This window comes from Coffea arabica, chromosome 4e (assembly GCF_036785885.1).
Source record: "Coffea arabica cultivar ET-39 chromosome 4e, Coffea Arabica ET-39 HiFi, whole genome shotgun sequence".
Classification (NCBI taxonomy): Eukaryota; Viridiplantae; Streptophyta; class Magnoliopsida; order Gentianales; family Rubiaceae; genus Coffea; species Coffea arabica.
This window is the reverse complement of record NC_092317.1, coordinates 15,249,886-15,261,415: the sequence shown is the minus strand read 5'-3', so window position 1 is coordinate 15,261,415 and position 11,530 is coordinate 15,249,886. Positions and strand designations below refer to the sequence as shown.

Below are 11,530 nucleotides of genomic sequence, written 5' to 3'. Positions count from 1 at the left end.
GCTAAAACCTTTATGTTTTGGCCAAAACCTGAATCAATACAGAGCAGGGTGAAAAATGGGTCCAAAGTTTCTGTCAGAACTGTCCAAATTCAAAGGCAGTTCTGACAACCGATCTTGTTTTGGTTATAACTGGAGTTACGGAACTCGGATTTGGACGCACTTTATATTGTTTCGAAGCTAAAACCAAGATATACATTTCTTATGAAGGGGTCAACACCTAGTTCGCACGTTATCCAGGCGAACCGAGCATGGTCAGAGGCTAAATCCAAAAGCGTAACACAATCCAGTGTTCAAAACAGGTGCAAGGGTTTTGGCTATAACTCGGGTTACACTGATCCGTTTCACCTGAAATTTTGCAGGCACATTAAGGACTTAAGAATCTACAACTTTCATGTTTTAAGAAACCTTTGAATCCGCACGCAGCATAAAGAACAGAACCCAAGTTTGGATTTGTGGACTACCCTGTTTCCAGTTTTGCCGGTTTCGAACGTCCCAAACGCATGGTCCGTTTCCGAGGTTTCCATGCAAGTTTTCTACCAATAATATACCGAATATACACACATATACTAACTTCTAAATGACCTACAAATGGGATGAAATTTCCCTCTAAATCACCATAAAATTACCAAACACTAACCATAGTCCCTAACCTCACTTCATTAGCATCAATAAACTTAATCTAACAACCTACTAACCAAACCCTAACTAACTAAACATTAGCCAAGCTAAACTAACCTAAGGAAGCCTAGGGTTTCATGGTCCAAACCAGATTTTGCCAACAACCAACCTATCATATGAAACCAACCATCCACCACACCGTAGGCAAGCTAAAACAACAAGAACAACTTACTAATTAGCATATAAGCATGAAACCCTATTTATTCATCATGATGGCCGAATCTCATGCTTCCACAATCCACCAAAATAAACCATAAAATTCCTTCACAAGCATCTCATAAGCAACAATACATTAAAACAATTCCATGAAACATCATTTTAATCCATCAAAGATTAACCTTAACTTTACCAAGTGTTCAAGTGAGATTGTTACCTTCTAGTTGCAAGTTTCCTAGGTTGATCTTCCAAATCTCAAGCTCCAAGTTGTTCCTCCAAGATCCAAACTCAAGATTAATGGAAACAAAATGCAAGAAACAAAAGCTTTTATCTCCCTTTTTCCTTCTCTCCCTCACAGTTTTTTCTCTCTCTCTCTTCCTTAGTTTTTGGTTTGTGTTTTGTGTCTTAGCTTGTGTTTGTGGTTTATAGCTTGCAAGACTTAAGATGGGTAAGATATTTGTTTCACCATCCAATCAAAATCAAACACAACCATGGCTTAATTTCCACCACAAGCTTCTTTGCCCCATTTCACACTCTTGCCCCAAATCATTTAATTCTTTGCAAATTAGTCCATAGGCCATTAACTTAATCTAATCTAAAATACCTTGTCACACTTAATCATTTCACTAATCACCTTATTATCTTAATCACCCATCCTTAATTATACTTTCTCCATAATAAAAACAATAAAACAACAACCTTTATAACATTGGCAAAATTAGGGTTTTAAACCCAACTTAATATTTCTAATGGATTGTAACACTAGAGGTTTGACTAATTTAGGGTTTTCTAGCTCTCAAACCTACCTAACCTTTGCTAAAAGAATCGAATCCTATACTTACTTGCACGATAACGTATGTTAGCATGCATAATATTTACTACCACATACACTTATGATTAATACGTAAACTAGGGTTTTGTGTAAAAATATCAAAGGTGTAAATCCATTAGGGGTTTAATAAAATTCCAAATTAAGGTTTTTCGATTCTAAAAAGCAAAATCACATGTAAAGAATTACCATCATCCTTAAAATCAAATTTTATAGCAAAATTTAGCACTAATATTCCTTATTCAAAATTAAGGACGAATCGGGATCTTACAAACTCTGCAATTAATAGTGCAGTATGGACAATATATAGAATAAATGTATATACTAAAAGTTATAAATATAGACACTAATACAATAAGTAAAAAACATATCAATAAATATCAATTCGAAGCTTTTTTATTCTTTTCCTAAAATATAGAAAATAGTGGGCGGAAACAATTCTAATATATAGAGCTAGGTAGATTTTTTATTCTTTTCTTAAAAAATAGAAAATAGTGGGTCGAAGCAACTCAAATATATCAAAGTCAGTTTTCAATCTTGGGACCTGTGCGTTATGGGCCCACCACACTTTCGCTGAAACAGACAGTTTATCAAGTTTCAAAAGGAAGTAATTGAAGCACGTCTCAAAAGAAAGACCAGACATCACAATTAGATGTGACATCAAATGAATTTTTACTAAAAAAAAATGATGCAAAATCCTGAAATATTGCAAGAATACATGAGCTTCTTCCAAAATCAACAAAAGAAATTGGATGAGTCAACAGGATCCTCATCGGATTCTACTTTTGATTTGTTTGGTGGGCCATGCACATAAGACCCAAATGATATCTAAACAAAAGGTGTCGGCCCATTTCAAAAGAAGATAAGATGAATTCTCTAAAGAACCAATCAAATGAAGATAAGAGTGTCGGCATGAAAATTCAAATGCACCTGAAATGCAAGTGGCTGTCAAATGAATGCAAATGTAATATTCTGATAGCTATAAATAATCCTCAAAATGAGGATTAGGGCATCGAGGTTTAGCAGAAAGTTCTATCTTAGTTGTTCTGAAATTCGTCCTTCTCTAAAAATTCCCCTATCTTGTAAATCTATAAATTCCAGCAACTTGTGTAAATTGTGTTTGCATTCAAGCCAAGATCAAAGCTTCCACAATTGATAAAGCTTCCAATATTTCTGATTAAAGCTTCCAAATTTCCAATTTCAAGTAACACCTAGACTCAAAACAGGCTTACCAACGGACTAATAAGGTCTTCTCTGACTTACTAATACTAGAATAAGAATACTATATGTAGAACTAAATATGAATAAATAGATATAACGAAAGCAAGAAACAGATTTATACCGTTCTGTCTCTGATGTCAATTCAAAAGGAAGTGTCAGCATGGAGATGAAATGCAAATGATGTCGGCTTGGAGATTAAATGTAAATGAAATTATCCTAGACTATTATAAATAGATGTTTTGTATCATCAAAGGGAGAGTGATTTTAGCTTTAAAATCACTATTATAATTAGATAAGCTTCCCTTTTGCCTTCTATTGTAATCATATTAAATAAAAAAGTTATTTTGAGAATTTCATTCAATCTCAAGTTTTCTTTAAAATAAATTCAGCAATTTCATTTATTTTCAAGTAAGTCCTCATTCCAATCTCTTTTATTTATTATGTCTTGAGCTGGGTTTGGTATCTGAGCCAGAACAGTATTAATCTGTTTCTTGCTTTCATTATATCTATTTATTTGTATTTAGTTCTGCATATAGTTTTCTAATTCTAGCGTTGGTAAGCTATAGAAGGCCTTGTTAGTTTGTTGGTAGGCTTGATTTGACTCTAGGTGTTCTCGGTATAGGACTCCAGTGTTTCTAATAGAATAATTAGACCTATAAAGAATTAAATTGATATAACAGTTAAGATGGCCGCAAGATTTCGAAAAATACTGATAGGTTCCGATTCTAAAGGTTCAGACATGGTACATAGTAATGAACTGCACATACCTATCAATACTGCTAATTAGTCTATCCCAGAAAAGATATTGAAGAAATATATAAAATAGGAATGTTTAATTTTAAAACTGCACTTTCAATCAAAACTCATGAGGAAACCATTTCAATTCAATTGATAGAAACCATTTCAATTTAATTGATACAAATTTTTTCAAAAGTGTCATCAAAAGTTTAGTGCAATATTGCAAGTTTGGCAAAATTATGCATATAAATTCATACTTCGATAGTACGAAATATTTGAAAGCTATGAAACTAAATATATAGCTAAGGTCACCGCAACTTTAAAAATGTTTGCTACATTAATACCAATTTTAACTCTTATCTACGTACATGAGGCATTAGATTAATTCAAAATTTATCACCTTATTTGTTTTATAGCACAAATCTATAAAATTATGAAATGCACTACTTGCTATTTCTGAATTATAAGTACATAACATGTATTATACAAGTATAATATAATTTTAGATAAAGTGCATGGGAGGTCACTAAAAATTTAAAAAGTTTCATGTCTACCATCAAACCCTAAAAATGCTTTATCTAGGCAATTGTGTTAAAATTTTGTTTCATTCCAACCTTTTTCTCTCAATCAATCAATCACGTGAGAGCCAAGTTGGTTCTCGAATGACATTTTCAATATTTTATCCAAAACCCATCATACTTGTAGATTAACTAGCCTTTCTCGCACAAAAAATCCACAACCTACACATTTTCTTGTTTGGATTGTGATTTTTTGTAGAAAAAAGTTTTACTTTTTTTGTGAATACATTTTTCAGTCACATTTTTACCTCACATATATTTAATCGCTACAATACATTTTTTTTTAAATAAAAACTCCTAAAAATAGCAATCCAAATGGAAAGAGGCTACTTAATTGATTTGGGGATGGTAAGTTTTGAACGTGTTAAAAATGTATTTAGAGAACTTACATGCGTGTCATGTGTATTGACTACCATTCAATTTATAATGCGTTTGATAAAATTGAAGTTTGAAAATTAAAAATTTGAAATCTGAAATCTGAAATCTCAAGTCTCAATCTATTAATTTCCTAAATTATTAAGTACTAAATCTAAGTTTAAAAAATGCAATTAACTGCATATGAGTCTTCTTTTCAAACCATTGCCGGCAGCATCATCCCAAGGGAGCTGATCTATTCCTTCTACCAGTAGAGGTTTTCGATCATCCTAGGGGCGGTGTGTCATCAGGCGGTGAGTCTTCTTTTCTATCTAAAGCTATTTCCGGGCATTAATCCTCCTCATTTCAAAAGAAATTTTGACAGTGATTGAAGATAATCTTTAGTATTCTTTAGTATTCCTTTCATCTTTTTCTTTTCAACCTTTGTTTGTTGAAAATTTTGGGATTTATATTCTGCTAAACTTCAAGAAACAGAGGAACTTAAGTCATGCATACCACATGTCTGACATAATGCCTAAAGAGTAAAATAGCCTTGGAAATGGTAACCTGGATTTGGTTTTGTAGCCAAAGGTGAAGTCCATTTCGGTTCAATAGAAAAAGTTCTACATTCTTTCCAAAATAAAAAGGTAAGGATTCGGTGCTAAGGTTTCCAAGGAGAGGCTTGGGCAGGTGTGGCAGTCCATGGCTGCCCTCTGGCCACCTGATGGAGGGCAGCCTGCCCCCCTACCTTTCAATGCAAATCCTTTTCAGAGTTGTTCACGAAGAATTCACAGCAACCGACGCTATCCTTTGCGGCACAGGAGGCGACACACAAAGGGGAACCTGCGTTGATTTTCCCACAGGCAGCGGTCGAAGCTCTGGCCAGTCCATTTCGTTTCGCATTGATTGGGAAATTCTCTAGAGGAAGACCGAAGTTGGAGGAGGTGAGGAAGTTCATTGCATCACTGGATTTACGTGAGAACCCGGTGGTGGGCTTGTTGGACGTAAGACATGTGTTAATTCAGTTGAACAATGAAGCTGATTTCCATCGTGTATGGTTTAGGAGGATCTGGTATGTGTCTTCCTTCCCCATGAGAGTATTCAAATGGACCACGGACTTCCATGTTGACAGGGAGTCGTCGGTGGTTCCGCTGTGGTTTCAATTACCAAAACTCCCGCTGCACTTTTTCAATAAGGAGGTGATTTTCCAGATTGCTTCTATGGTAGGTAACCCTTTGTTGGTTGATGTGGCTACCCTGGCGGTGTCACGGTCAAGTGTGTCACGGGTATGTGTTGAGATGGATTTGTTGCGGTCGACACCGTCGCAGGTTTAGATTGGCAATGGAAATCACGCTGGTTTTTGGCAAGAGCTGGTGGTAGAGAACCTTCCAAGGTACTACTCACATTGTTTCCGCCAAGGTCACGATGTAGAGACTTGTCATGTTTTAAAGCCTGAGTTGCGAGGAGCCTCTGGTCACCATGCCAAGACTACTGGAACAACACAACTACGGTGGGCAAAGACGTCGAATACAGACATGCCTGATGGACCTTTGGAGGGTAATGGAGAAAGGTCATCAGTGTTGATGCAAGATGCGGCAGCGATTGATGGGGCAAAGGGAGAAGTTAATGGGACTGTGGCTGGCAAAGAGCTAGTTGCTCACGATCAGTCACCAGGTGGTACGTCTCACGGGCCTGAGCAAGGGGACCAGGTGCAGCAGTCCAGTGCTACTATACCAGTGCAGCAGGAGAGGAAAACGGAGGTGGACTGTGGGACGGTGGCGGTTGAAGGTATCGAGGCGGTGTTGCGACATGAGAAAGGAGAGGAAGGTTCTGAGGATGCGGGAAGTGGGTTGCCCGCGAGGGTGGTCGTGCGTTCTGCTGAAGGGCAAGTTGAAGACATACAGGATACTCAACAAAGGGTGGGTACCCTCTCCCCTAGGGGCAAGGATCTTGTCCGACAGCAAGAGTCATCACTAGAGACCGGGCATATAGACACGGGGGTGGTTTCTGGTACCCTGGAACAGGAAGAAGTGCTTCGCAAGGAGCAAATGGATGCAAGGTTGTGTGGTCTCCGGGCTGGTCTCCCGTCAGATAGAACACTACGCTCCACGGTTAGTTCTTCAACAAATTCTTTTTCTGTCCTTTCTGATGATTAAGTTACTTTTTTGGAATATAAGAGAGGTAGCTCGTGCTCCTAATTTAAGACGGTTAAGAAAACTTATTAAACTGTATGATCTTCAATTGGTGATTGTTGTTGAACCTAAGTTGAGGGTGGAGTCGATTACGGATATTAGAATTAAATTGGGGATGGATTGTTGCATGTTCAATCATTGGGGTTCTGTTTGAGTTTTCTACCGGTCGTTGTTTACATGTCAGATTACTGGGGAGTCTCCCCAACATTTAACTATTAGAGTGCAATCTCATATTTTCCAAGACTTCATTATTTTGTCTTATATACACGCGAAGTGTACGGAGCGGGACAGAGAGGATTTGTGGAATGCACTTTTGCGGGATAAACCAGCCTTCAACCCTTGGTTTTTGGTGGGAAATTTCAATGTGGTCACAAATACCGAGGAGAAGAGGGGTGGATTGCCATTTAGACCGTCGGAGGGATCAGACTTTCTGAATTTTATGGCGGTGGCCGGTGTTAGTGATGCGGGATTCTCTGGATCAAGATATACCTGGTGTAATAATCGTTTGGGAACAGTACGGATCTGGAAGCGTCTGGATCGCTTACTTCTGTGTGGGCGTGCTTTGGAGCTTCCGTACCAAATCATGGTGCAACATTTAGGCCGTGACCCGTCGGATCATGCTCCCTTGTTGCTATCGGTGGGTACGAGGGTAGACAACAAACCCAGGCCGTTTCGTTTCTTAAACATCTGGACCACTCATCCTGATTTGCTGGGGGTTATCAAGGATTGTTGGGTTCATCCAGTCAATGGCTCTTCTTTGCAAGTATTGGTTTTGAAATTGAGGAATGTTAAAAATGCCCTCAAACTATGGTCTAGGACGATATTCGGGGATATTTTTGAAGGGGCACATAGTGCAGAGCGTGTGGTAACCGAGGCTGAGACAGCATACGACTTGGATCCTACTGAGCAACGGCGGAGCGAGTTACACCATGCTCGGGCTCGGTTGCGCCGAGCGCTTGTAGTTGAGGAGGGTTTTTGGAGACAAAAGACGTGGGTGAGGTGGCTTTCGGACGGAGATAGGAACACCAAATATTTTCATTCCTTGGTTACGGAAAGGAGGCGTAGGGCAGTAATTCATCGAGTCAAGAGTACCGATGGAGTGGATCGAGGGGGAATGCCAAATTGGGGAGGCAGCGGTGGGTTTCTTTAAGGACCTTTTCACGGCAGAGAGGGATCTTCCCTCCCTTACCGGTCTGGAGATCATACCGAAACTGATAACGGACCAGGAAAACTCACGGTTAACGGACATTCCATCTCTTACAGAAGTTAAAGACATAGTCTTTGCTATGGATGGAGAGAGCGCAGCAGGCCCGGACGGGTTTACCGGAAAATTCTTTACCTTTGCTTGGGATGTGATGGCATCAGATATATACCGAGCGGTTGTCAGTTTTTTCTGCGATGCTGAATTACCTAGGAGTATCACGGCTACCTCAAAGTGGAGAACCCCCAAGATTTTAAGCATTTTCGGCCGATTAGTCTGTGCAACTTTACTAACAAAATCATCTCCAAGCTGTTATCTGCAAGGTTGGCGATTACATTACCCCGGATTATATCTCCACAGCAAAGCGGGTTTGTCCAAGGGAGGCAGATTACAGATAATTTCTTGTTAGCTCAGGAATTAGTAGCCGATATCAGGAAATCAAATCGGGGTGGTAACATTGTCATCAAGTTAGATATGATGAAGGCTTATGATAGAGTCTCATGGCCTTTTCTCCTACAGGTGCTACGGTATTTCGGATTCAGTGAGACCTGGATAGATATGATCTGGAGCTTAATATCGAATGTGTGGTTCTTGGTACTTGTTAATGGCGGTTCGCACGGCTTTTTCAGATCTTCACGGGGTTTACGGCAAGGGGATCCCATTTCACTAGCCTTATTCGTTATTGGAGTCGAGGTATTGTCTAGAGCCCTTAACACGCTACTCACACAAAGGGGATTTACTCCGTTTAAAGTACCTTCTCATTGTCCTATAATTACGCATTTGGCATTCGCCGATGACGTGATTATCTTTTCCAGTGGGGGCAAGTCATCCCTACGTCTGATTAAACGGGTTCTGGATGATTATAGTGCAGTATCAGGTCAGCGGCTCAACCCTCAGAAGAGTTGTTTCCTTACTCATTCACGGGCACCATCTCAGAGGGCAGCGGTTGTTAACCAGATATTGGGGTATAATAAACGAGCCTTTCCGATACGGTACCTTGGTTGTCCCTTGTATGCCGGAAGGAGCAAGAAGGTTTACTATACGGATACATACAATGCGGTGGCGAATCGAATTTTGTCTTGGAAGAACCAGATTTTATCGCCAGGGGGCAGGGTGGTGTTGATTCAGAACGTGCTAGCATCTATGCCAATTCACTTGCTAGCAGCCGCGTCCCCTCCAAAAGGGATATTGATGGTCATTGAGAGATTGTTCGCCAAGTTCTTGTGGGGATCTTCGAATTCGGGGGACAAGTTCCATTGGATACGTTGGGCAGATCTGTGTCGGCCGAAGGATGAAGGGGGTGTAGGCCTGCAAGGGTTGAAGCAGGTCTACGACCCATTTTCCATTAAACTCTAGTGAAAATTTCGGCAACAAGAATCATTATGGGCAAAGTTTATGTCCCAGAAGTATTGCGCAAGGCAGCACCCTTGTCTTGCTGATATTAGGTATCGGGGATCCCAAACTTGGCAGAGGATGGTCACAATGTAGCGTTTTGGGGAGGAGAATATTAGTTGGGTAATTCGGTAGGGTGCTTTGAATTTTTGACATGACAATTGGATGGGGTCAGGTGCGCTTTGCGACAAGGTAGAGGTCTCCATGATCATTCGGTGGTTGATTTTATAGATCGGCGGGCCTGGAATGTGGACATGCTCCATCAATTCTTGGATGGAGAATTGGTTAGGCAGGTTTTGGAGATTGACCCTCCTACCGGTAGGGGCAATGATAGAAGGTATGGGCATTGACGAATTCGGGTGTTTTTTTCACTGCATCGACTTACTCATTGAACCGTCAATCCAATGACAACTCTTGGCTTTTTGACCGTATATGGCAGCAGGGTCTTCCAGTCAAGGTTTCTTTCTTTATGCTACGACTATTACAGGGGAGGCTTCCTCTTATGGATCGCCTAAAGAGGTTTGGAGTCTGTGGTCCATCTAGATGCTTGTGTTGTCAGAATCCCCAGGAGGAGAACTTGAATCATGTGTTTTGCTCAAGAGAAGGGGCACGATTGGTCTGGCGTCACTTTGAGAGTACTGTTGGTGAGTTTAGTGGGATGCATACGGTGCGTAACATGGTGTGGTCTTGCTGGTTAAGGAGGGGGACTAATGACCGTGTAAAGTTTTTACAGAATATACTTCCTTCGGTGGTATGCTGGGTTTTGTGGAAGGTTAGGAATGAAGGGGTGTTTGAAGATCGGAAGATGAGAATCGGAGCTACGGTGACTCGGATTATTCATTTTCTGCATGATTTCCTTTAGTCACGGTTCCCAGGGGTGCAGTGTTCTTCCCCTACATGGGAAGAGTTGCTTCTCGAGTTAGGTAGTCTTCAAAGGCGGATGGTTATTAGACTAGTTTACTGGGTAACTCCGCGTGAAGGATATAAGTTGAATTCAGATGGATGCTCTCGGGGGAACCCAGGAAGGAGTGGGGGGGGTGGGCTTGTGCGGGATAGTCGAGGAAACTTTGTATTTGGCTACGCGGAGCCCTTCGGGGTGATAACCAGCATGCAGGCGGAACTTCGAGCGTTGCTATGGGGCATTAGACTTTGTGTGATTCGAGAGTGCTTGGAGTTACACTTAGAGGCGGACTCTCTCACCCTGGTTCAGATTATTCAAGGGACTAGTGCTTGTCTTTGGCGTCTACAGAGAGATCTGGATGAGTTGATGATATTCAAATAGTATTGCAAATCGATCACACACTGCTACAGGGAAGCAAACGCACCGGCAGATCGTCTGGCAAATTTTGGTGCTGACTCTAGCGCAGGTCATGTGTTTAATACATTCTCAGAATTACGGCAATTGGTCAGGGGGGCTATTAGATTAGATCGATTAGGATTTCCTACGTTTCGTACAAGGTGTCTGGCATGAATGGGAATAAGAAGCAGAAAAGGCCAATGGAGGTGAAAATGGCTGTTAGGAGGACATCAAGGGGGGAAGATTGACCGCTGATCTTCAAAGATCATCCTTCAGATTCACTGGAAGACATCCTAATATGGAAAACGGAAGATTTAATCTTAGTTTCAGTTTTTAAATGCTTAAACATTCATTAGGTTGTAATTTTATTGTGAAATTGTGGATTGATGGCAGGGAGTTTCGTCCTTTTTTAAGGGGAAACTCTGCCGAAATTTTTATAAAATAATAAAATTTCAAATAAAAAAAAGTACTAAATCTAATACATTTAAATTAAAGTATCACATTAAGTGATAAGTGAATACCTTATCACTTATTTATTGAAGTAAGTTATGTCTAAAAAATTCTGTACTACTAAATTAATTAAGATGTTTTATTTTTAATTATCAAACGTGTCTAAATATGTTAAAATCTGAACTCCTCAAATTTGAGTGCTTAATTGAATTATCAAACAAGGTCTTGACATTCAAATTTTAATAGATTGGTTTGGATGAACACTTTTCGAAGTTTAGTGGGTAATTTAGTACAAGAAATAGTTTAACGGCTGATATGAAACTTTTCAATAGTTTAGTGGCACATTATAATGCACATTATAACTTTTACTGAATTGTTTGGATTCTACTTTTTGAAGAGTTTTTTGGGGAAAAATAAGTGCACTTTTTTAAGATGTGATGTATA

At 39.8% G+C, this 11,530-nt stretch overlaps 1 protein-coding gene across 1 annotated transcript; it reads left to right on the top strand.

Annotated features, from left to right (window-relative positions):
• Positions 1–4,515: 4,515 nt before the first annotated feature.
• Positions 4,516–10,621, top strand: LOC140005495 (uncharacterized). The gene is made up of 8 exons (XM_072046496.1): positions 4,516–4,548; positions 4,790–4,868; positions 5,326–5,840; positions 5,925–6,665; positions 6,931–7,740; positions 8,161–9,273; positions 9,827–10,111; positions 10,202–10,621. The coding sequence occupies exons 1-8, from the start codon at positions 4,516–4,518 to the stop codon at positions 10,619–10,621; spliced, it is 3,996 nt and encodes a 1,331-aa protein (XP_071902597.1).
• Positions 10,622–11,530: the final 909 nt, after the last annotated feature.

Coding starts and splice junctions, on each gene's coding strand:
- LOC140005495 (XM_072046496.1), top strand. CDS start 4,516: ATGGAAAGAGGCTACTTAATTGATTTGGGGATG. Junction 4,869..5,325: donor GGGCGGTGTGTCATCAGGCG/GTGAGTCTTCTT, acceptor AATCCTTTTCAG/AGTTGTTCACGAAGAATTCA. Junction 5,841..5,924: donor CACGGTCAAGTGTGTCACGG/GTATGTGTTGAG, acceptor TTTTGGCAAGAG/CTGGTGGTAGAGAACCTTCC.